The sequence below is a fragment of the Rhodnius prolixus genome, unplaced genomic scaffold (genome assembly GCF_049639745.1).
Source record: "Rhodnius prolixus isolate KJV_2025 unplaced genomic scaffold, Rpr scaffold_4, whole genome shotgun sequence".
NCBI lineage: Eukaryota > Metazoa > Arthropoda > Insecta > Hemiptera > Reduviidae > Rhodnius > Rhodnius prolixus.
In genome coordinates, this window is record NW_027411614.1 from 8,339,450 (window position 1) to 8,365,786 (window position 26,337).

At 31.5% G+C, this 26,337-nt stretch overlaps 1 protein-coding gene and 1 long non-coding RNA gene across 6 annotated transcripts; both read left to right on the forward strand.

Annotated features, from left to right (window-relative positions):
- Nucleotides 1-546: 546 nt before the first annotated feature.
- cbt (Kruppel like transcription factor cabut) lies at nucleotides 547-12,525 on the forward strand. Of its 3 annotated transcripts, none has more exons than XM_074130570.1 (4): nucleotides 547-672; nucleotides 10,079-10,285; nucleotides 10,598-11,306; nucleotides 11,388-12,525. In XM_074130570.1, exons 2-4 carry the CDS (start codon nucleotides 10,079-10,081, stop codon nucleotides 11,651-11,653), a joined length of 1,182 nt encoding a protein of 393 aa, XP_073986671.1. In that variant the 5' UTR covers nucleotides 547-672; the 3' UTR covers nucleotides 11,654-12,525. The 3 variants fall into 3 exon arrangements, with proteins under 3 accessions (XP_073986671.1, XP_073986669.1, XP_073986670.1); XM_074130568.1 differs by lacking the exon at nucleotides 547-672 and adding an exon at nucleotides 8,887-9,118; XM_074130569.1 differs by lacking the exon at nucleotides 547-672 and adding an exon at nucleotides 9,237-9,933.
- Nucleotides 12,526-17,712: 5,187 nt separating this feature from the next.
- LOC141455474 (uncharacterized) lies at nucleotides 17,713-26,187 on the forward strand. 3 transcript variants are annotated; one of them, XR_012459296.1, is made up of 6 exons: nucleotides 17,713-18,426; nucleotides 18,559-18,715; nucleotides 21,419-21,686; nucleotides 24,026-24,195; nucleotides 25,062-25,105; nucleotides 25,241-26,187. It is a non-coding gene; the product is annotated as an uncharacterized lncRNA (long non-coding RNA). The 3 variants fall into 3 exon arrangements; XR_012459298.1 differs by having other exon boundaries at nucleotides 17,713-18,314; XR_012459297.1 differs by having other exon boundaries at nucleotides 18,317-18,431.
- Nucleotides 26,188-26,337: the final 150 nt, after the last annotated feature.

Here is a 26,337-nt window from a genome sequence, read left to right on the forward strand (position 1 = left end):
CATTTCCTCCCTTTTCTTATTAAGTGCTAATTCCAAAAATAGCAGACCTATTGTTAATTATCCTACCCTAGTAATGAAATAGAATATTAGATTGAGAAGTTAAGGAATTTCTAATAAATCTAGTGATAATTTTCTAATTTTATTTTTGGCTATACCTTTAATTTAATAATAGCAAATGCAAGTTATAATATTCATCTCCGGCATAAAAATGGAATGTAATAAGTAGAAAGTAAGGAATTTTAAGTAAAATCCCAAAAATTCCCCCTTTTTTTCTTATTTTAGACTTCCACTAGCCTGATTATGTTCTAGCCCTGGCATTGCAGTCAAATTCTGGTAGTTATAATTTAGAAATTGCTAGTAAAAGTGGTACAGGTTTTTTAATTTTTCCTTTTTTTTAAAACACATCTAATTTTGAAAATAATGATTGGTGATGCATATCTCAAGTCTAAGCCTCATGTAGATTATTATCTTTATCGTTATCTTGCTTATTAATATAATTGAGACTGTAGTTCAAAAAATATTTCATAGATAGCGTGAGAGTGTTAAAACCTTTTTGTTGCCTGCACCTGTAGCCTCAGCGAGTAGTATTAGTCGTGTAAAAATGAAATACTTATTGCAGAATCAACAGAAGAATAATTTTACTTTTTTTGTTGTGATTAACTTACTGCAGTGGTGAGAGTACTTTTTTCTTTATTAACACATTTTGAATAGAACAATTTAGTTCTATTTTAACTGTTATTAGTTGTATCACTATTGAATATTGAACCTCACTGATTGAATAGGTTTATTGTGTTTATTTATGTTGACTTTTTTTAAAATCCTAAAATGAAGTGAGATTTGATATAAATTGCTTCCTAAAAATAACAGAGCGTAAAGCAGTCATCATTTCTTTCGATTTTGGTTTGTATTTTTATTCAGCTTCTCTCTCTGTAAATGTATTTGTTTCTATAAAATGATTACCCCTTGATAAATATATTATGATGAGTTACTTAATATTTATTCAACAAGAAAAAAGAACAATTCTAATAATTGACCTCGATCAAAATCACTATTTATACATCCTAGAACTTAGTTTTGAATTAAATTGGCACATAACTTATCTTTTTTTAATCTGTCGCCTTACCTAATTTTCGCAGTTTAATTTCTCTTTGCCCTTTTAGGGCAGTATATTTTGATTACCTTTTTAAAGAGGAAATACTGTAATCGCAGTTTAATTTATCATATGAAATGGCTATTTATCCTTAACATAGATCTAAACTGTAGATGTTTGGGCAACTAGAAACACAAGCCATTAATAAAAACACAACGTAAATCAGCCTAATTGTTTTATTCGAATATTTATTGGTCTTTAGATGTATAAATTTGCTCCAATCAAGGAACAAAGAGAAAACTCTTATCTAAGAGTACAAAAATCTTCTTAACAAAAAATTACAGTGCAAAAAGACAAGCATTAAGGTTTGATTAATCGACCAAAAGGTACACAAATCAGCGTACCCAATATTTCATTCATACTTCAGCTCATAATTTCAGACATTTAGAAATGCTTGAAAAAACCTGTGTTTTATTCAAATCTTGTAACAATTAATATCATTTAAATAATTTTACTGCATTAAATTTTCAGTAATATCGTTTTGTAATTCGATAAAGTGTTCTACGAAGGGGAACAATAGGCATTTTGGATTGCCTGCGTTCCTTCCCATTTTTGGTGGAACCTTCCTTTAATACAATCTAAAAGTGTGGATGTTGTAACTACGGATTTTCGATTTTGAATTTCCACCGGATATATACATTTTGAGGTTTTTTGATTGTTTTACAAATTGATCACTGAATGCTTGTATGAATCCACCTTTAATAAAAAAAATAATCGAAGATAGTTCTAATTTGATATTTCAGTGTATGCCACATAAATTTTTGACTTAAAATAGGTTACCTGGAATTAATACTGTAAAAAAGATTTTTTTTAGTATTTGTAGAATTTTCTCAAAAACTGATATTACGATTTTCTTTAGAATCAGTATTCTTGCTGAACATGTGTGGCTCTATCATTTTTCCCGGAAAAATTCGATTGCTGGTAAAAAAGTGGGGAATGAATAGATTGCCTCTAAAGTGCCCTTTTTTCGTAATTTATGGTGCTTTCTCATTGTACTGTTGTGAAGGATTATATTTAATGTTAAAATTCACAGTTTGATGAACATTCCTTAATCTGAAGTACGTATTCCTTTAAGATTATGTCTTTACTCAATGGATCGCTCAATTTTTTTTTTTTATATAGATCTCCTTGACAAATGATTCCAAGGATTTTCTGCAAACTTCGGGTATACATTACATTCATACAGATGCAAGTTGTAATGTGAGACAGGTTACCCTGTAACGTTTTAGTGTAACCTTTTATAAACTTTATAATTTTAATGAGATTTTCTATGTGTATATTATTACAATGGAAATTTTTGGAAAATGGCCATTAGTAAGTGACAATATTAATGAGGGAAGAAACTACCCAGTGGTATCATTCCGCATAAGAGATTTTACGCTGGAGCAAATCACGAGGCCAATGAAGTTTAAGAAGTCTAAGAGGATCGCCAGAAATTCTTTATGAAGACAGGCGATAGACTAAAAGGATTCGAATGTGCAGATAAGGTGTGGAATATTGTTTATAGCGAATTGATATTATTTCGGTCAAGACAGGAATATTCAGGTCATTATGCATGATTTAGCTGGATATTATGAATGGTTCGATTGTCAGTACTTAACTTCTTAAACTGTTCAAGTTTTTGTTAAGGAGATAATGTGATAAGATTTGTTAATTAGTTTTTTTTTTTAATCACTTCTTATTTTTTTATTGAATATAAATTTAGAGATTAGATAATTGTTTTACACGTAGCAGACACGATTCCAAGGCCTTATTATATTCTGATTATGGTGAATGATAGCGCTGTTTTATCAGAAGACAAGATTAATCGAATTGATAGTTCATCATACATTCACGTGATATACAATTATCAACAAAATTTGAATACTCTAAATTTGTAATTAATATTGATTAGGATTGTTTTATTTTTTATTAAATATTTCTTGTTAATGATTAATTGATATATAAATGTCATATCGATGATTTTTATCTGTTCAATTATTTCAGTCTGTTATTATTATTTATTTCAATTACATATTGGTATCAATATAAATAGAACTATTCTCGTTAAAATTAACTCATACCTAATTTTGTACTGATTTAGTTGTACATAAAAAAGTGACCTTTTATTCTTGTTTGTTAATAAACTGCGTTTGTTGCTTATTTACTTCATTTAGATTTCAATGTTATATTAAATAACTACTACAGTGAATATTTTAATATTGTTTACCTAGAGGTTCAAATATTCCTTTATTTCTCTTACTCTAATCTTTTAAAAACAAAAAAAGAAACCTATACAGATCTGTAGTCAAAAACACTCTTTTTTGGAAGATCAAGTATTAAATAATAAATTGTCCAAATGAATTAAATTTGTTTGCTTATACCAATTTAAAACAGTTGACAGTTTATTCATACTTTTATTTGTAAGCATATGCTCATGGAGCAATGAGAATTTGAGCGCTTAAGTTGTCTCACTACGACACTCTACACAGCCATTTAACCACTACTAAGCTAAGATAACGATCACACCGTGATGCGCACCATGCTTACATCAGAGAGGGCAGTTTATTTGCATTATACGCGAGATGGTGGGGGAAGCCCAATCTTTGAAACTTGTTAGGAAGGTGTGCCTATGTCAAGCTCTCTAGTACCTGGTACGATTCATGCGTCATCGTGACGCATTTCAACAATTAGTAATTTATAATACTGTTGTCAGTATTTGACGTTAACTTCTAATTAAACCTTTAAGTTGCGTAAATTTACAAAATCCCAACCAAGTTCAAACCAGAATGCTTTCGAGGATCCGGGTTGTATAGGGGGGGCTTCCTTTCCTAAAATCCTGTTCAATTTTAGAACATAAAAGAAATTTTTTCCCGGAACTATAGCCTTTATGTTTGTAATTCCGTTTAGTGTTGCCATAACGTTTTTTTTTTATAACCTTAAATTATTGTTGCGTCTTAATGGAATTTTCTAGATTCAGTTTTTTACTGGTATTGCATGCTTTCAAAATTCCCAAATATGAAAAAAACGTTGAATTTATCTTTGGACTCGCAATATTAATAATTTGCATATTGGTTTTCCTTTGTTCTATCCAATTTGGGGTTTTCTAACATCTTCAAAGGTGGTAGATAGGTTTTGTGGAGAATTTAACTTCAGAAAATATAAGTGGAAATCATGTCCTCCCACTAATTGGATTGTATGTGTGTTTGTAAAGTGAAAAAAAAGTAGAACTTTTTTTTTAGGTTTTTTCACAATAACCTTTTGGACGTAGTCAGTTAAACGTAAATGATATCAGATCAGGGGTGCGGTGGGTGAAATGCGCCTGATCGAGGGAGCCCTGATACGATAATAAATTATTAATAGAAATATAACAACTTTTACACATTTAATTTTAACACTTCTGTGTGTACAAAAAAAAAAAAAATAGGGAAATTAATCATAATGCTTAAACCATTTTGCTTAACTCGATCTGAAGCTGAAATGGATGCAGTCTAACAGTGATAAACAATTTCATCTAACTTAAAATGTCTAAAAAGACTTCATTAGTGGCAATTAAAACTGTGTAGTTTTCTTGTTAGAAAAAATTTTTAATTTTTATGAGAGGAAAAGAAGGACTATTAAAATGAACCCACAAAGCCCAATGCAGCATGCTTCGTTTACTCGTCGGCGGGGCTCCTGTCCTTTATTCTTCTTCAACAGCAATCCTTCTTCTTGCACAGATCTGGTGCGCTATCTTGGGCTGTACAAAGACAAACGACTCACGTGGAACCCTCACGCAAGACTTAAAAGACAAGCAATGACAAAACGTGCGAAACTACTTTACTGACTACTTGGACGACGCCCCATTGAACTCAAGGTTTAATATACAACACTATCCTCAAAACCTATGTGGACTTACAGAACTAGAGCTGTGGGGTTCAGCCAAACCTACAAACATACGGACTGTACAAGTCATTTCAGTCAAAACTCCTCCGACATATAGTTGATACGATCTCAACATCCCATTCGTACAGGAACTCGCCAAGACGAAATATCGCCTTTACTGTTATTCCTCATAATTCTGCACGCTGATTGATTCACTGCTGGTCCCACGACTTCCTTGAGAGCTAAAGATCATCGTCATCATCGATTTCCTGTAGAGAGTGCTGCCGCTGGGTTGTTTCTTTCCTTCTGCTCTTCATGCAATATTTATATAAGGATTTCGTCTTGTTCGCACCAAATTTTATTTCCTCTCACTACTGTTGAGGCGGCGATCATGTCCAACTTTTCTCTGAAACTATAAATTATGAAGTTCTCCAAGCTCGAAAGACAGATTTTTAGAAATGGCTAGTTTCTGTGGGTATACGAGGGTCGTTTGAAAAGTCCGTGCAAAAATAAAAACTACTTAATTTTTTGGGGTAATTTTTTTTTATTTTTCAACATAGTCTCCTTTTAGGCTTTTACACTTCGTCCAACGCTGCTCTAGTTTGTTGATCCCTTCCGAATAATAGGATTTGTCCAAGTCTGAAAAATAGCCATTGGTTTCTGCAGTCACCTCCTCGTTTGAATAAAATCTTTTTCCCGCCAGCCATTTCTTCGGGGAACAAATAGTAGGAGGGAGCCAAGTCTGGAGAATAGGGGGGATGTGAAACGAGTTGGAACCCTATTTCCATTAATTTTGCGACCACAACTGCTGAGGTGTGAGCTGGTGCGTTGTCGTGATGGAAAAGGACTTCCTCGATTCAAACGAATGCCAAACACAAAGATATAGACCGATCTGGCTGAAACTTGGTGTGTGTTCTTCCAAGAGATGCTACTAACTAAACATAACCTCGATACGCGCCAGTAGTGCTGTCTCTCTGACTTTGCACGGACTTTTCAAACGACCCTCGTAAGTGTACAATCACATATAAATGAAAAAACCACAAAAAAAAGGCTGAAACTTAACATTTCGTGTCCCAACAGAGTACCCGATTGTAAAATAAGCGATAACTGTTTCTCATCGTACTTTAAGCACCACTTTACAAAAACATTTTTTTGAATTTTCTTGGAAATAGCTTCGTTTTTCTTTAAACTGCGAACAATCATTGTACTTGGGTCGGTTTATCACTATTTTTTTTTTGCTTTTGGTTATTCAAAATCCAAAGTCTGCACGAGCGCAGTTACTTTCTACTGCGAGGAGTTTAAAAAACGTAAACATTTATTAATTAATTTTTTTTGCAAGCAAAATTAGTCGAAACATAAGTGGATTATCACTTAGCCTACTTTCTGTACTCTTGTAATTTTATCAGACTGTGGCAAGTGAATCTCAACTTCATTTCCTGTATCACAAGAAAAAAATAAAATAAAATTTTATAATTTTAATTTTAACAAATTAATTTCCGTTTTAAGATAAACAATACTATGAATGTTATCTAATGAGAAATAAAACAAAATGGAGGAAATACGCAGAATATGGAAATCATTAATTATTACAACCAATAAATCCTCAATTGTGCTCATAAACAAATGTTATCATTATTATTTTTCTATATATTTACGTCTAAGATAACAATATTTGTTTATTGTCTGGTAAATTTTAGTATTTTCATGTTACCTTCAAGTTAAATCTGGCGGAATTGGGGAGATGTTAATAATAACAAAATTAAATTTTTAAGCGAACAGCATATTTTGAGATCATGTGAATATTTATTAAAAAAGAAAAATGTAAGGGTAACCCAAAACTGATTAAAACATTCGCCATTTCTATTTTTAATTTTTTTTCTCCATGATTAGATTCCAAGATTTAGGCTTCCCTTTTCCGGGAAAAATGATTTTAGTTTTAATGTTATTGAGTGGGGAGTGTGTAATTTTAAATATTGGGATGATGCATAAAATCGTGACGCTTTATTTTAGCATTCGCAGTATGCTAGTACGGCGTAGTTTGCAGAATTTTATACAAAACAATTTTAGCTGGAATTCATCTATATTGATTTAGTTGAGATATGGCTGAAAATATTGTCAGTTGGTAGAAGCTGGAGTATGGAAAAAATTAAGTACTTTATAAAGTTCCACTCCTGATGTCTCCTTCTCTATCGGTTTGATAAGGGATCCTCACTAAAAACACGTTGAGGCACCATTTCTGGACACAAGGCTCTAAAACAAAATCTGTATACACAGCTTTTTTTTTTTTTTTTTGTTTCCTTCAAATAACTTTGGCCAAATTCTACTGATTGGTGCTCGAAGCTTGTATCTGTGCATTACCTGTCTCCCAACAGTATTCTATCGTTACTGGCAACACTGTCCACCACTCTCTGCGAGGCTCCCAGGAATTATTATTCTTAAGGAAAAGGAAAATTACTTAATTTAATGAAAGAAAAAAAGTATTTTAATCTTTGATTTATGGCGTATCAACATCTGAGGTCACTGGCGATACCAACGCTATTATTCATTGTAGTCTGTTATCCAATGTAGCAAACCTTTGAATCTGCAGTCCTTCTGCACGCCTCCAGTCATCTGTAAATGCATTTGGTAAATCTTATGAGTAAATTCTTTTTTTAAAAAAAAGGTAGAAGTAAGCATAGAGTGAAGGTAAACTATAGTTGGATAGTATGGCTTGCTTTTACAGTTTTATGCTTTTTAAATGGCTAGAAGTGAAACCATTTTGTGGTAATCCATTTATTTGAAGCTTACCCCAATATTTACCAATCTCTAATTTGGTAGTACACCCAGCAAACATGAGTGTCATGCAGGTTTCCGGTGAGATTAAAAATTGATAATCATTACGTACTTCAGCATATGAGGATGTGATGGTGAGCGGAATGAATATCTACTCATGACGTTATTTCCCATGACGTAATTTAAAGAAAATTTAGTTTTATTGTTGTACAAATTATAGACCGCTTATGCAGCACATAATTTTTTAGATAGTTTTTTCTAATCTTACAGAAACATTAGCTTAAATCAATAGTATCTTGCGCGGACAATTGGCCGTCAATTATATCAGTAGCAGTTACTATGGCAAGATGTTCGGACAACTACCGAGAGCCTCAATAGCTTACGCCCAACAGTAAGCAGATCCATAAATCTAGATCACCAAAACAATAATGCAATATTGACCTATAGATCATGGTATTTAGCTCTAGCAGATATTAAAGCACCAACGGAACCCAAATATATCATGACCAGATAACCCGGAGGGCTGGAAAAAGGATATACTGAAAAAGGTCTGGGATCCCGTTACACCGAACTGAAGCATTGTGAGAATTCCAAAATTTGATATAAAACTCGCGAAAGTGCAATTTTATATAATAAAATTTACAGCTATTTGAGATTTTCTTGAAAATTAATTAATCTCTTTGAACCTAAACGTGGTGTGATATGTCTATTTAAAAAATTTATCACTTTCATTTGAAACAAATGACGAAAAATAAGAGAAATATTCAATCTGTTGTAACACTGCAGAAAGCGGGCGTCAAATAATACGCAACTCGCCCACATTCTGAATAACGTACCAACACTAGTGGAGAGAGTGTCAGTATATCGACCCGGAACGGAGAGAGGGGAACCAACTGGTTGGCCGGCAGCCAACTGAGTGACTGGGCATGACGTCACACCACAAGCCCACACTGTTTTGTTTTCGGTTGACGTCAGGAGCGCGCGCGCGCGGCCAAGGCAGCTACCACAGCAACGGCCTAGTCAGCCGGTGTTCACGTGATCACATCCGTGATTCACGTGAACAATGCATGATCAGGGCGGATGCTTACCAGCCAGCTATTGGTTACTTTACCAGGCGAGCCCCCATATTCCCCGGTACTCGCTACACTCTCGTTATAAGACAAGAAAGGAGGATTTTCAAACCATACATTTATATTATTGCAGTCGCCCTGCTTTCTTATTCATTCTGTGGATGTACGTTTAAACGAACATATCGTTTTTTTTTTCCAAGTGTGAATTGTCATGTTAAATTTTGAATTAAATTAATTTAACAGAAAGTGTAAAACAGCATTTACGCGCAAACATCGTTAAATGGTAAGATAATTTCTTAAATATTCTATTTTATTTAACTGTTCGACTTTTTGTGTATTTAAATGTCACCAGTTTTTGATTTTTCTCTAAAAACAATTTCATCATTATTTAAAATTAATCTTGTAACGTACATTCTTTATTTTACATTAACAATTTTTCCTTTTCAATCCTTTTAAAATTTTAATTTCCGTGTCGCTTGATTAGTGCAAAATAATCCAAAATAACGATCCATTCTGAAGGTATTTTATAATAATTGAAAACAAATTTATATATTTATCCTTAAAATTATATCATTGCAATTATAGACGTTAAAAAGTTTTTATTATAGTATTGTCATTGATTTTTCTGTGGAATTAAGCGGGACTGAAAAACAGTAAATCAAAATAGAGTTACAATTTTAAGGAAAATAACTATTACGTATTTTGTAAAATTCTATTTTTTAAAATGTCTAACGAGGGGGTACGGGGTAGCACGCCTTGACTGCATGTCGTGCACGTGATGGGACCGTGATAGCGACCTCCGTGGTGTGTGTCTCTGTTTACCATCCCCACTCCTCTTACAAAACCGAAGAATTCAACCTTCTCTATCTCTCTCGCTCGCCTTCCCTTTGTCTGTTCATGAAAACAAGTTCGCCGAATTAATGACGCAGCTTCTTTTAGTTTGTTTACATTTTAAATTTATCTCCCTCACTACGCATGCACAACTCATGATTTCCTCTTGTATCTGTTGTTTTCCCCGCCACTTCGTCTCGTTGAATTAATCTCTCGTTAATTTCTTCGAAAATAGATTTATGTCAACATTTTTCTACCCACTTAGGGGTAAAATTCCCTTTTATGCATTACTATAATTTTTATAAAATAAAATTGTTGATTAAAACAGATAGGCAGAGCTACAATTAAATTGCATTCAAAAATATTTGAAATAAGGATATTGTAAATTTATTTCTTTTATGTTTTCTTTTAGATGAGTACAACAAATACTACTAGAATGATGGAAGCGGTAAGCACTTTGCTTTCCATGCATACTGTGGGCACAAAAAGAACTTTCAAAGATTTAATTAAAGAAAAATTACCAACACCACAACCTTCAGATTCTGAAAGTGAAGATATTGAGATCCCGGAGAAAAGAATAAAATCTGACGACGAATTGGCCAGCCATGATATGGCTAGAGTAAGCAATTTTTATGAAAGTTTACTAGCTACTTCCGGGTGACATTTAATTAATTTTCGTTTATGCTGAGTTTTTATTTTTTCCTTAACTGAACTATATTGAATTTGCAATAATTTTATTAAACTCACATCTCATTTTTCATTTCATTAAGTGAAAAGATAATTTCAGATCATATACTTGCCCTTCTACAAATCTTCGTTTGTAATTTATACCTTGTGGGCACATGTTTAAGAAAAAATGTCTCTCTTCAAAAGTAATTATCCTTAATAATTAGTTTAGTCATAATCCTAATAATCTGTTGTTTTTTTGCAGTCATTGTTGACACGAACTCCGCCGCGAACTCCCAGTCCAGTGGACGTTCAAGCTCCAACAGCCGTAGCAGTTTCAGTAATCATGAGAGTCGATAAGCAAGGTGTCATCTGTTCAGCGGCTTCTTCTGCTAGTCGGATCGGAAAACAATCGTCTGTAGACCGCGTGGCACCAAATGATGAATCTTCAGACACAAATAAAACATTACGTTTTGTATCGTCACAAAATATATTAAAAACTTTGAAATATAAAATGAGTACTCGTAAAGAAGAGCTGTTCAAACAAGCTAAAGATACCGGAAAGGAACAAGAAATCATTACCAGTTGTGTTAGCAAAGATACCAGTTCTGTAGAAAAGAAACCTACTCCAACAGCGATAGTGCAACCTGTGTTTACGTTTCAACCATCGCAACCAACACAACAAACTATAGTGGCACCATTTTTACAGAAGAAGGAAATTGCTATAGCTCCAAAACCAATATTACCAACAGCCACTGTGGTTGATGTATTATTTACTGCTAACGGCACCTTGATTCCTGTAAAAACTTTAAAGTCTACAAATTGTCCATTAGTACTAGTCACCCCGTCAACACCTCCTGCCGCTGAACCTGTACAAGATTCACGACGTAGAATATTCCAGTGTGAACACGAAGGGTGCGGCAAAAATTATTTTAAATCATCCCATCTTAAGGCGCACACTCGATCCCACACTGGTAAATATTGTTTTATTTTTATTTTTTCTCATTTAAAATACAACAAATATTGATTTCATTTACATTTTTTTTTTCCACCAGGCGAGAAACCATTTAAATGCCCTTTCGACGATTGCAATCGTAGATTTTCACGATCGGATGAGCTATCAAGGCACAAGAGGACGCATACTGGTGAAAAGAAATTCGAATGTTCTGTATGTAAACAAAGATTCATGCGTTCAGACCATCTGGCCAAGCACACAAGGCGTCACAATAGAAATGGTCGTTCACCAACTACACCATTACAGCAACCACTTCAGCAACAACAGAAACTCCAATTAAGTCTCGTTATACCGTCCTTTGTGTGAGAGGAGAACGGTAGAGGAACCATGCGTTCAGTTGGAAGTCCAATACTCTAGAGGAAGACCGACACTCTTTGGAATTAAAAAATGTGACCAAAAACTTAATAATTTCTGGATTTGCAAACAGTGAAATTTGACTAAATTTACTGTTTGTATTTACAAAGTTCAGCTTTTTGAAGCAAAGTGAGCTCATTTTTTTAAAATTTAATTTGAAAGAAATATTTCCTTAATTAAAAAGAAAAACTTTGTAACCGATCATAACGACTGTTTTTTTAGTTTTTGTAAGTGCCTTAAGGAGCTATATTGTTTCTTTGTACCTGATATATGGATATGTCTGTATAATATGTGATAGTAATTAGAAATATTATCTGTAAATATTATCTTAAGTAAGATAAGTTTATAAAATGTTGCATTTTCATTTTGTTTTATGCAACAGTGGACTGATGTTTCAATTAAATTTTTGCCTTCCAAAAACAATGAAAATGTTGAATCAAAAAACAAAAACTGTTGTATGCTGCTGTACGATGTTTTCAGTAAGAATGGCTTTTTTTTTAGGCAATGCAATTTCATTAAGAAGAATCACAATTTACAGTTTTAGTGATGTCTGTTTCCTTTCCCATTTATTAACTTGTTCTCTATTCCTCTCTCTAACTATATGTATATTGTATATATCTGAGATTTTGAGATAAATCTTGACGTGTGGTATTATTTTATTGTATAATTATGCCAAAGTTAACTGGAAGTAGCCATTCCTTATGAAAAGTTTGAGTTTATGTAAATTAAATATTTTTTACTTATTTATTGGAATTTTTAGTATTAAAAAATGCAAAAAACTTGAAAAAAAAAAAAATAAATGAATAAAATTGTTTAAAAATATATTCATGAATTTTGCTTAAAAAATTGCTTGCCTTATTCATTGAAAAGTATACCTGCCAGTGTGAATAGGTCAGAAATCTGTTGACCGTTCTTATTTTTCTTTTATCCGTATTGGAAAAAACCAGTATCCTCCAGTTGGAAGTATCATTAGACATTAAAATAGTTCTCAGATTGGATGGTTGCCATTTGGGTGAGGTGGGTAAGTGTTGGACTAAGTTTAAAATTATTTTTCAAGAAAATCGTGTCAGTAAATTCACATTTTATTTTTTAAATTTCCCATTAATATTTATAGATATGGGCATTTTTATCTTACTCGTGGAGCCCTCATGTAAGTTCCTAGTGAAAATCGATAGATTGAGAATTGAAATACTTCCTTATAAGTGAAATAAATCCTTTCATTTTTACTTATAATTAATTTTCTTTGCCAATGGAGGCTAGTTAGCTCTTTACAAAACAAAAATATTTTTTTACTCCGACCAATAATAGTACAGCCACCCAAAGGCGGCGCTTGCAGTGGTCGAGAGGTCTTTAAAAGAGATGGGGTCCTCTAAATTCTGTTTTTAGTTATAAAGGGCGAGCATGCCTCGCCTAACAAATTTAAGTTTTGAAAAAATAATTTTAAAATATAAACTTTCAAGGAATATTCCTTGTTTCTTCGTAATATTCCCCTTTTTAAAAAAATTCTTTATTCTAATTTATAAGCGAGATTGAAAAAACAAATCTAGCAAACAGGTTTTATTTTTATATCACTGATTTTTCAATTCTCTAAATTGTATTTGTAAATCCACGCCCTGAAGAAGACAATATACATATTTGTCGAAACGTTGACGAGTTGTTTTTATTTGACCGATTCCTCGCCAATTTTGAATCCTTAATTTACAGGTTTTTTTTTTTTTTTTAATTTTTAAGCTACTTATTTAATTTATTAAATTAGACTTTATTACTTAAAAAGACAGATTAAAACAGTAAAACACACTTAACAAGTCTGTATTACAGTCACGCAGTATGGTATAAACAATAGATGAAGGTTATATTTTTTATATACCTATGTGAACTGTTGCGAGCTGAATTGTTGCTCTATCTACCGGCTTAAAGTTAAACGTACTCCATCAATGTCTGAACAATTAATGATTGTTTGGTATCAAATGTTTTCTTAAATTTATTTACTCTATTACTAGTTTATTTTGGAAGTTAACATAAAAGTATATTAATTGGAAATTAAGTTCACAAATATTAAATTTAAGAAGACTTCGGACGGTGTATAGCTCAACATCAACAGTGAGGTTTTTCACTTAACATATTTGTGTGAGTTATTTTTAAATTAATACCATTTTTTTTAAATACATTTTTTATGAAAACTTATCATATATAAATTCATTTCTTATCAAATAAATAGTAAAAAGAGGGGAAAAAAAGCATGTGTGCGACTGCAAATAAAATTATATGTATTTGAAAGAGACGGCCTTACTCTTATCTTCTAGATAAGAACATTCAACGGGTACCACGCATTAACGACGTGCTCTCTGTTTACGGACTTTAAAAGAATAAATTACTATCTCGCAATGACACATCCACTTTATTCATATTTATATATTATTGCCATCGAATTTGATGATGAATTATGTTTAAATAGGAGGGATATCGTACTATATGTACATATTGTCACCGATATTGGTCCTAAACATCCCATTTGTTAGCTCAGCTAGCTTGGTTTCTTGCAAAAGTACAATATTACCTTATTATTACGTATAAAGAGGTCATTGCCTTGTACTTTACATCATGTTTATTACAGTTACAATTTATTGAACTCATAGGGGAAAGTGGACGTCTTGAGGATCTTGGCGTCTCTGAGGCTATCAATCTTAACACTTACTTGACACCAAAAAAACATTGCACAATAAACATAGACTCATCAGAGCTTATTCTTGCATGTGTGGAAATGTTTAGGTTTAGTGTATCACAGGAAATCTGTAGCACATTGTCACACATTACAAAGCCTTACAGATGCCTGTATTCTACAAATAATCGCCGATATTTAAAGAAGCCAGAATAGATTATTAGTTCGCAGGGGATTACGATTATAGCCATTTTACAATCTATTACAGTTATCTTTATTGGCTTCTATTAAAACGTGTTTGTACTGCCAAAGCGAGTACAGATTGCCAAAGCTGACCCCTGATTCAAATCCAGCTGCTGGGCCTAAGAATTCCTTTTCCTTGGATCTTCTTACAGGCTAGCAGTGTTGCTTGTAATGAGATAATATTGATCGGAGGCCGGTAGTGCTCTGAAAAAATCTGCGTGCTCTCAGAAAACAAAATATGTATATGTATGTTCTTGAGAGCTAGTATTTAGGGTTGCTTGAGCGGGTCAACCGTTCAGAGCCTCGTGATTAAAATCGTTTATATTAGCAATTTATTTCGTGTAAATATTTATTCATTAGTTTTATTTTCTTTCTAGTATGTTAGCGGGTCAGTATAGACAGACGATAATCTTAACAATTATTGTTTGGATTTTAGATAGAATGACTGTCATGAAGAAATATTTTGGAACGTTTGTTGTCAGAACATTGATAAAGTAAGTCCCTTGAGTTCTTCATTTAGCTATCTAAGATTATTTTCAAAATCGTGTATATATTACTTTGAGGATTTCATTAAATCCAGTTTCTGCGGCATCGTAAGAGTCACCCACATATCCCTAGAAATTTTATCTTATTTAATGTAAATATTCACAGAATAGAACTGTACGAATCCTAAATTTAAATCACTTTGACTTAACTATTTGTTAAGAAAATTGTGATTAAAATAAACTACTTGAAGATCTCAATTTGTAGCTAATAATTCTTTTTTCAAATGTCTATTTCAACATTATTTTTACTTCAAAAATTCTTTTTCTATAAACGTTTATCTAAATAGCATGGTTTTCTCAATGTATTTAAATATTTGTCTTCCCACTAGACGCCTGGTTACCTAACATACCCATGTACTCTTAGCAATAAATCTTGCATAACGAATAAATAATTGAGTTTATAAATTTAAAACAAAAAGATTTATTTGTTCTGCTTACATTTTACGTCAGCATTCAAATGTAACTGCAGCAAAATTGGCCATATGGCTGTTTCTGATCATTTCTTTTCTTTTTTTATATTTCGAACTCTGCTACACGGCAAAGATGCGTACATTAATCAGTAAAACTAGCACGATAGAACGTAAGATCTGTGTGAATGTTATACTTTTGGTTACAGTCTGGTGATTAAAGTTGCGGCATGTTGCTGCAGTCTGATTAAATAACTTCGATACGTAATGCATTAAAGTAAAGTAATCAGGATTTTAAGAAAAAAGTTGCCGAAAATGAGCAAAAACGGCAATTTTAAAGATTGTTCTTGTTCTTCTTGCTACCTTTTTTACACCTATTAAGGGGAAGTATTGAAATTGTTTCAAATTATAAACGCGTTTACCGAAAACCCGCAATTAAGGCCCCCTCTACAACTATGATTACTAAAATTTCTATAACGCTTAGCCCGATTTTTATAAAATTTAAAACGAAGAAGTGGTTAAAGCTTCCCTACGTGACTATAGTGCCCTCATGCTCTTTCATCTACTAAGAGGAAGGTACTTCAGTCACGTGTATTTGAAGTTTAATTTCTCTTTGCCTTTTAGGGAGAAATACTTCATCGCAGTCTAATTTTTCTTACGGAAAAATACCTTACTATTTTATTCAAAACGTCTTCTTAATAAAAATTGATTTTGAGGATACTTTTGAGGATTTTTAAGGAGATGAGGGGACCGCAACTGAAAGCATTCTTTAAAGAGATCTCTTCAGTTAATCAACCCATATATAATACTTAACTTTTTAAACTAAGTTTTTGTTAAGCAATTAGTTAATGAGATATAGAAGGTTTAATTTATATTAAACTAGCTGTACCCGTTCACACGTTGCTGTGTTTGAACAAAAAGGCAGTTTTGATACCTCAAACAATTTATTAATGACCAAATGTATACAATACATCGAAATGAAAATTAACAATAAAATGACCCCTACTTCAGAGTACAGTAGTGTCCTTGCAAAGGTATCATTTCTACATAATGTGAAAAATTCAGTTAATGTTGTTGGAGGTGGTGACATTGCTCTTGCACGTACATTTTCTGATGTAAAATACACACGCTGTCCATTTTCAAGATGTACTGCTAAATGAACAACCGTTGAATATCGTTCATGAATGGAAAATGATATACAGGTAATACGCCATACAGCCTCATTGCTACTTATGAAGCGTCCCAGTTGATATTGGGTGACTACATCGTTAGATGCAGTTGTATTTTCCACTCCAAACAATGCCATATCGCTTCCTTTGTTCACATATTTGCAAATATATTTTATAGCTTTCACTGAATTGCAGTACCCAACATTTATGTGTGCGTTATACGTTTTTAGTAGTAATGGAGAATATGGTACTACCCAACGATTATCAACATCAATAGTTGAGTACTTTTAGTTTAATGGATTTTCCACCATCTTCGGTATAATTTATTCTCGTATTAATAATTGCAAAAAACTGTTTTTCATGGTTTTCATGGTTACACTTTCAACAAATATTACTAATTAAATGTTATTTTGATATTTTTGGGATATTTGTTCGGGTGCACCTAGAACCCCAACTCTGATTTAAAAAAAAAAAAAATCCAAAAACCTTCCCGGGGATATACCTAATAATTTCCCAAACTCTCACGGCGATTGGATGTATGGTTTTTGAATCTATCGAGTACAAACAAACAGACACACATTCATTTTTATATATATAGATTAATTTAAATTTAATTTTAGATGAATGAATTCTTTTCGGAATTGTAGTGAAAAATTAGCTCTGTTTAAATTTTGGAGGTTTTAAAATAGGTTCAAATTTCAAACCTTTGGATCACTCTTCGCATTGTTCAGATTTAAATGAATACTGAATTGTAGGCTCTATAACAGTTAATAATTTTCGTTCAGTGTAGTAGTAAAGATAAAAATTATTGGCAATTTTGCTGTACCTACGTGACTTTTGTATCGTACCTAGATGTCAATGATAATATTAAAAATGTATTTCGTTCACAAAAATAAATAAAGAAATTAAATAAAATCGTTCAGTTTATCTCTCTGAAGAGAATTACTGTTTTTAGATAATTTTTTAGAAGATTTAAATTAACCGTTACGATTGGATGGGGGCTATTGTGTCCTCAAATAAGAAATAAATGCTGACTAATTATATAATACGTCTAAATCAAGATACTTAGAAAGAATATTCAGTCAGGATAATTTAAATATTGGAATGAGGAGCTGGGATCTAAAGAAATGAAAAAAGGGACCGAAACATTATATCAATATGCAACTGATAGAGCAAATAGACCTTGGGGGATTTTCTTTTAAATTTATTTTTGTTTGATAATTAATTAAAAATGTATAAAAGGTACGGTCATACACATCATGATTTAAATATAAATAAATACATCAAACTGTACTAAAATAAAAGTATTACTGTATAATGACGAGGCCATAAAATAGTTGTGTTACTGGATCAATACTATTCAAAACTAAATCTGGTGTGCACACTTTTCACGACTTATACTTTTTACCAATGTCAAGGTTCTAATCAAGCAATATACTTCAAACTCATTTGAGTTATACTTAATTCTTACCATTATACAGTTTTGATCGTACATTTAATTGAAATTTAACCTTAAGTGGAAACCTCCTCCAACTCCCCGCCGAGAATTGTGGAATAATAGAAAGATGATAAAAACTAGTAATAATAAGTGTATGTATTGAATACATATATTTATGTAAAAAATAAATTAATTTATGGTAAATCTTTGAAGCTGATTTCGAAAAAATAACTGAAAAATGATTCAGTAAAGTCTCTTTTTAAAGTAAAGTAAAGTATCAAATTTTAACTTACTGTAATTTCATGTTTTGAGATACTGTAATACAGACTATTTTCGTACTCCGAAATCTCAAACGGATAGTAGCAGAGAAACTAATTTATATATGTGTTTTTTCAGATGGTTTTATAGGCCTTTGGATAGCGTAGATATTCTCTCCCCAATGACGATTAATATAAAAGAGAAAGTAATTCGGTAATGGACCCTTAGAAGCCAAGGCAAACTTGGGATGAAAGCGGAAAGCAAGCCTACAAAAAGAAAAAAATGATAGTTTTAGGTAAGTGACATCTACGTAATCCGAATACAGTTTTTAGGTTATAAGATTAAAGAGATCAAGAAATCAAAACTTCTTAAAGATAGGAATTAGTGATATGAATATATTGGTTTCGTGACCGTAAATTGTTAAACTTAGGATGGAAGATTTGCGAGAAATCGATCAAATAGAACAACTCTTTGCCAACGTTTCGACAAATATATTGTCCTCTTCAGGGCGTGGCTATGCGGGTTGGTTGGTTACAGTTTCTGTAACGCCCTGAAGAGGACAATATATTTGTCGAAACGTTGGCAAAGAGACGAGTTGTTCTATTTGACCGATTTCTCGCAAATCTTCCATCCTAAGATAGGAATTAGTTTAAAAATTTAATTTACTGACATTTAATTATTTCATATATTTTTTTAATTTTACTAATTTCCGATTATTCCATTGTTTAATAATTCAGAACTGTAGACTGACTGCAGTATATTTGCCACTTTCTCTTAATAGTTTAGAAAAAAGAATTATTGCGACAGTTTTTCATGTTTTAAAGACAATTCTGATATGATACATAAAAAAGAAATGACATAATTTCATTTTTAAGTTTATAAAATTAAAATTAAGAAATAAAAAGTGTACGTATTATGGACGTTATATTATAGATAACTATAAAAAAAATTGTAATTAATGAAATGTTGACGATGCTTTCTGTATCATTTATTATCAAATTAAACCGCTAAATGCTTCCGAGTTCACTCACACAAGCTGAGCCACGTCCAAATTATCTGGTGTAATTTTCAATATTTTGCTTACGTGGCAATTTGAGGAAGCAAAGTAAAAACTAGGTTCTGTATTAGCTGTTATTTATTTAATGTCCAATCATAAATCTTGGCTAGTACTTATAATTTAATCTTCACCTCCATATTTTTGTGCTGCATGATGTATTTACTATTGAGTGTAGTTAGTTATTTTAAGAATTTTATTCATTGCAGTATTTACACCATATTTTTTTTTCCATTGTGTGCATCTTATTGACATCAGTTAACTAATAATTTTGTAAGGCGCAACTCAGAGAAATGTGAAGTTTAAGGGCCAATTTTAATAGTGTCCAATCAATTTAATTGCTTGCTATTATATACCGGCAGAATGGCGCTTAAGGTTTCTCGTAGCGATACAGTTTAGAGTGAACAGTTATCGTTCGCTTAGTCTTTAATGTAATTATATTTTGTGTCCGGTTATCCCTGACCTAGTGCAATCAACGACAAGGCTACGATTAAACATGTATAAACATTTGTTCATTAGTTTCTACTAAGGTTTATATGGTTGTAACATTTTATGTTTGGACATTATTATGACGAGAATTGAAAGAAAATAAAGTTAGAAATCTGAATTATGCTATTTTCTCTTACTCTACTACTCAAACAAGGAACAATTTTCTTAAAATTTGAAAATGACTATGATACATATGACTGTTTATTTTATTAGAAGCGTCCTACTTTAAAGGAAGCTTAAAGTAGGGATGGGATTTTGGAAAAATCTATGGAATAATTTCAAAGTGTTGTAGAGGCGTGGCTGACCATTGGACTAACATTCACATTTCTATATTTACATCTGCGAGAGATCCCATCTACGTACTATATCCCCACTCATCTACATATCTATCTTCACACTATCTTAATGATTTCTTCGAAACAGAATGTATAATATAATATGTGGTGGAAATCTTTTCGTAAGTGCAAATCTTACATTGTTTCAAAAATTCCAAATGACGTTACAACCGTATACCGATCATTTTTAAGTTCTCTTTTTAAATATGTAAAAATTAGATCCTTGATGTAAAACGCGCATGATTCTCTTTTATAGCACGTTATGCGCAATAACAGTTTTGTTGTTATTATAAGTAATAAAATTAGTAGTAAATAAATTTAATAAAACTATTTTATGCGAATAAAAAATCCCTGACAAACACAAAATTTAACCAGTAAAGTCAACAGTCGCTCGTTGCTCAAGAAATTTTGTTTAAATTATGAACTTTTACAAACATATTTAGTTCCTATTAATGTTTTAGAAGTGATGTGGCCTCTCATTGTACTTATATTATGAATTTTAGAGTGAAAGCTTAATCGACTTCTCTTCCAAAATTGCCTTTAAAAACATTTTCCTTAGCAGTGTAAGCAATAATTATATGAAGTTTATAGGAAATTTTTGAAGTTATTTTTTCGAGGAAAGTAAAAACACTAAAAAATCTATTTATTGAAGTACTACTTGTTATAAGTTGATTTTGTCCAAAAGCTTGTAATAACTGTAGGGTGGCATAATTTCCAAATAACGAATTTGAACATTCCGTGACAGGTACTTTTAAACACACGCGCACGTACACCTCACTTACATGAATAGATCAGTTTTTAAAAACACCTTTTCGGTCTCAGGACGCCTTAAAACAGATATTTCTGGTGAAAAGTTAAAATCTATAAAATTTAAGCCTTACTTTAATGAAGGTCAATTTTTGGTTAAATTATCATACCTAGTTTAAAGAAATAATTTTAAAGGTGTTCTCGGGTAAAAAAAGTATTTCCATATCACCAATCTTTCTAGTGCCTCTCCCTAAACAAAATATTCCAGTGGCAGAGTATTTTCTCCATTCTTAGCTGAATTAAAATTGTAAATTTCCATCCACTACCAGGAAAACAATGCTTTATCCTCTTATTTAATATTAATTATTTTCAGCTGATGCTGATCACTTTCCCATGCTAATTTTGTGGTCGGGTGGTGAAGGAAAATGATATGGGCAGGTGAAGAACATTCAATGCGGAGGGCAGAGGTTCCAAGGTAGACCATGTCTTAAATGTTTGGAATGAGTGATAGTGCGAAAATGAAAGATGAAGGCGGTATGTTTCCAAGAGGATATTGATGGAACTAAGGTCCTCCTTGGGCCTTAGCGATACAAAAGAAGATGGAAAAGTTAACTATTAGAACTATGAGCTCTGCGATGAAAGTATGCCATTTTTTTTTTTTTACGAAAAGATAAGTTTTTAAAACCTTGAAGATTGCTGTTTTCTAAAATTTGCTAATTCCAAATTTTAACCTACTCAAAACCAATACTGGATATAAACAAGTTCCAAGTCATATTCATTCCGCAGAAATGAGTACATTCGCTAAGTGTAGAAGGGGTGTGTAGAACGGGACGGTTAGAAATACGGCGATTCAGTCCACTCTTAATAATGTAGACATTCTTGGAGAAGAAAGGCCAGATTAATCTGATAAGGAGGAACAACATTCTGAAAGCGAGGGCAGGAGTGGAAGAGGAAAAGATAACGGTTAGAGCAAATGCCCTTCTTGAATAGAAGACATCTTATAAAGTCTAGATAACATACGTATATAGACTACAATGAGAAGTGTGTAAATTAACGCAAAACTAAGGTCCTTTTCTGAAGGACGAACTTACTTGATTATCCAAAAATAAATAATATAACAAAAGTAAAACTAATAAAGGCTCACTTCGTTGAAGGAGTGTTAATGAACAGAAGTGTTGCTAAAGAGTTCAATGTGATAAACAAAAGTTATTCAACTAATTAGATAAAAAAAAAAGTAAAATAAATAAAAAAGATGAGAGCATCTGAAAAGCAGCGCACCTGATGCAAGAACAATAAGATATTGAGTAGTGAAAAAAGTTAAGTACTTTTTTTTTATTACTATTAATGATGATGTAATAAAAAATAATAATTACATCAGAGGCTCTTGAGCTGGCTTCCTGACCCACAAGGTGGACAAGATGTGTGCAGAGGTGTGTCTATCTTATGAACTGTATCCATTGGTCACAGGTTTCAAATATTAATCTCATTTGCATACCCGCTTTATTTATCTTTTTTAAACAAGTTTATTATTTTTTTTTAATAAAATTAACCAAATATGAAGACAACTGGTGTGTTTTTACATTGTTGTGGAACAGAGAAATAAAAGTAGGTTTTATTTTGGCCAATTCTGGTTAAAAATGATACTCGTAACTTTTTAGCACAAAATGAATATGTGCTTCGTTATTTTCAAATTTCGGCTTTGTAAATTTGTTCATTAGTTTTAACAGAACATTGTAAAGTGCACATTATATACAATAAATTGTGAGAAATACGCGCTTCATTTTCTCTTATTCCAATGTTGTAAATGTCAAATTTACTTCACTTTAGATTCCCATAAATAAATATAGAGAATGATAAGGATAATTTTGGTATGTTGGTATTTGCGTTAGATAAGGTAAAGAGAAGGGTGTAGAATGTTATACCAAGCGAAAACTTATATTAACCCTGCAGTTAGTCCTGCCTCCATATTACATAGAATCTCAAACTCACATGAATTCTGTTTTTCGGAAACATTTTTTAAGTGAATGTGTTAGTATGAAACAGCATTTGAAATTTAAAAAAGAGATTGAACTATTTTTCTAGAAAATTCTATAAAACTCAGTTATCTATTATGCAAAATCGCACTTTTGGTTACCAGATATTAACTCAATTAGCAAAACATATTTCTTTCTTTCAGAAATTAGCGTTAGAGAAAATATCGACGTGGCGATTCTCTCGGAGCCCACCAAAGAATTTTTTTTTTTAATAATCCATGTTTTAGACTTTTAAAAGTTATTTATAATTCATATTTATCCATATAATATTATTTTGTAATGGTCTATCCAAAAAAAAATATTATAAGAGTTAAGATTATCAAACCTGTACGGTTTTAAGAATTGCAAAATTTAATATTGCACAACATTTAACATATTTATTACTCTTAACCCCTTAATAATGGCAAAAAGGATATCAGCATAAGTTGAAAAATCATGAACAGAAAGAGTGATCCAAATATTTCCATGACATTTATCTTAAGTAGATAAATTCATAAAATATATGTTCAAGAAAGCACGTAACAAAAACGCGTAGTAAAATTGTATACTGATTAAATGCATTATTAATATATTGGCCTCTCTAAAATTTAAACAGTTTTATTTTTAGATCAATCAGCATCCAATAAATGTTTGTTTTATCACAAAAGTTCCTGATTATTTGATACAGTAAACTAATATTGGATTGATATAATAAAAAGTGATTGTTAAATAATTAATGACATTTTTGTTGAGTAGTGTTCATCGTTTCTGGTGACTGATTCAATAATCCAAAGGGAAGAAAGAATATTGCCAATTTCATTCAACTTTTATATTTTTATTGGCAAAAAATATTCCATTTTATTGTGCTTGAGATATTTGTTACTAGCTGTAATAGATAATTGTACTAATATCGTAATTGCTGGATAAAATCCACAAGTGTAATTTATCAACTTGTTTATTTGTTCTAGGACTCACGATGCCTTAGCAAAGGAATAGCATTTATAAAATATTTTATGAAAATTACTTCTTCTTTTTGGGTTTAAGCAAAAATAATAAAAGAAAAACTAAGTTTCCTCCAAATGATAAAAAAAAAAAAAAGAGAAGAAAAGAAAAATCCAAGAAAATATAACACAACAGAGTAAGTAAGCAATGATGTTTGGAAAGTAAAAAAAGCGTAATCATTGGAAATTAAATCATCCAGACCCTAGCACAGTATCGTAAATATTTATAATAAATACAATAGTATTCATCAAACTAAAAGTTATGCATGACTACTTAACATTAAAAAGTAAAATGTTTAAGATTATTGGGAGTTTTTCCATTTTCACAGTTACATCAAAAACTTTTCTAATCTTAGCTATAATCAAAAGCTATAATTCTTTCCATGTACCCATTTATAAAAAACATAAGTTGCTAGAACTTCATCAGTAATAAACTTCTTTAAAATTTAGTTGTAATCAAAGGAAGTCGTCCAAGCCAAGATCGTAACACTTAGCAGAGCTCTCCTGGGTGTGAATAAAATTTCTCATCATGTAGTAAAATTATACAGAACATCCTGCAAGTGAACTGATCTGCACCATCTCCATTATCTTTTCTACGTCGCAATATTCCGTAATTTTCCGCCAAACCCATCTTGCTGAAAGATGTTAAAGAAACTATTCAAGAAAAAGTTTCATCTTTTCTAATCTTAGGTTTTTTCCTTACTTATCAATATTGTATTTTTATTAATAGTGAGACAGCCTGACAGTTTATCAAATTAACAGTGTTATTTTAACTTCAGCAATACCTTTTTATTTAGTTCAGATATCTGGTTTTCTTGATGAAGTTGTGCGAACTGATTAAAATATGCAAGAGATGTTAGCATAAGTTAACTATTAAATTATAGCAAAGATTACTTAAAATTAAAATCTCTTAGAATAATCTCAATAGATTATTTACTATTAGAATAGATGTAAAAAAATCATAGCATAAAAATAAAAATGCTTTTTTAATTATTTTTTACAGGGAATAACCAACAGGGAACTTGGAAAACATTTTTTCTATTTCATGTACGTTAAAATTAAGCCTTCTTTTGATTTTACTGGTCTACACTTTCATAAAATTCATCATTAAGAACTGTATAGCTTAACATTTGAATTATGCTTATTAACTTTATTTACTATATTCGTTTTTTTTTTTTGCAGCATTATTTGCTTTTTTATGCTCTTTGAAGTAAATGTTTTGATGCCAGGATACGAATTTGTTCGCCTTTGCAGTTGACAAACATGTTAATGCTGCTGTAATGCTTTAATCGTTATTTACTGTTGCGAGATGAAACTACACTTATTGGTTTTCAATATTTGGCGTAAAGATTGGGAATCGGAGTTGGGTTGTATGATCGAAGCAACGATTGTTTGTTCCAATTTTACTAGGTATTTGAAAGAAGAGTGAAAGTTACACGCATATTATATAAATAAAGGAAGAGGATTTTGGTCTGTGACATTGTTACAGAATCCTATGTTTTAAATCAAATAATTAGAAATAGAAGTGTTGTAGAACTCACAACTTCATTCATTTTTTCATACTCGATCTCAAAATTACAGTGTTCTCGCCTGTAGCGGTCTCCGAAATTTCTCTTATCGTAAAGTTTATTTCCTGACCGACTGCTACGGCATGTTCGAAGGAGATTTAGATGCCTGAGTAGTTACCAGAAGAACAGAATTCTAAAACAAGGCTTTTTTGATAGTAAGTCTAATGATTCTGTTCATTACCCATAAAGAGACAGATGTTTAACCCTTGCCAAATTAATTAAGCTACATGAATTCATAGTTCCTTTAGTAAAACAAGAATAATGAAATTGCAAAGAAAAAACATAAAAGCACCCAGTGTACTGCAACAAAAGAATATATTTATAAATTATAAAAAGAGGTATAAACAAAATTATAATTAAACACATAATAATATTCTAATAAAAAATAAATTAGAAAATACTTATTTTCTGCTCGCACTGTCGATTAAATTATTCAATGGGGAAATTATGTACTTTTTTAAAAATGTTTGTCATAAAATTGCAAGTATTATTACTATATTATTATTATTTTTAAAGCAAACATAATAAGCTATAACTTTTTTTGAAAAAATAAATAGTATACCAACGGTACTAAAGTTTACTTAAGTTTAGAGTACCTTTTGTCTTATCGTAGTTTACTTTAAAATTCTAAACAATGTTACTTTTTTGTAGTTATTTATTAACAGATTTTGTTCAAATTTATTTTTAATTAATTTGTCTAGCATTAAACTC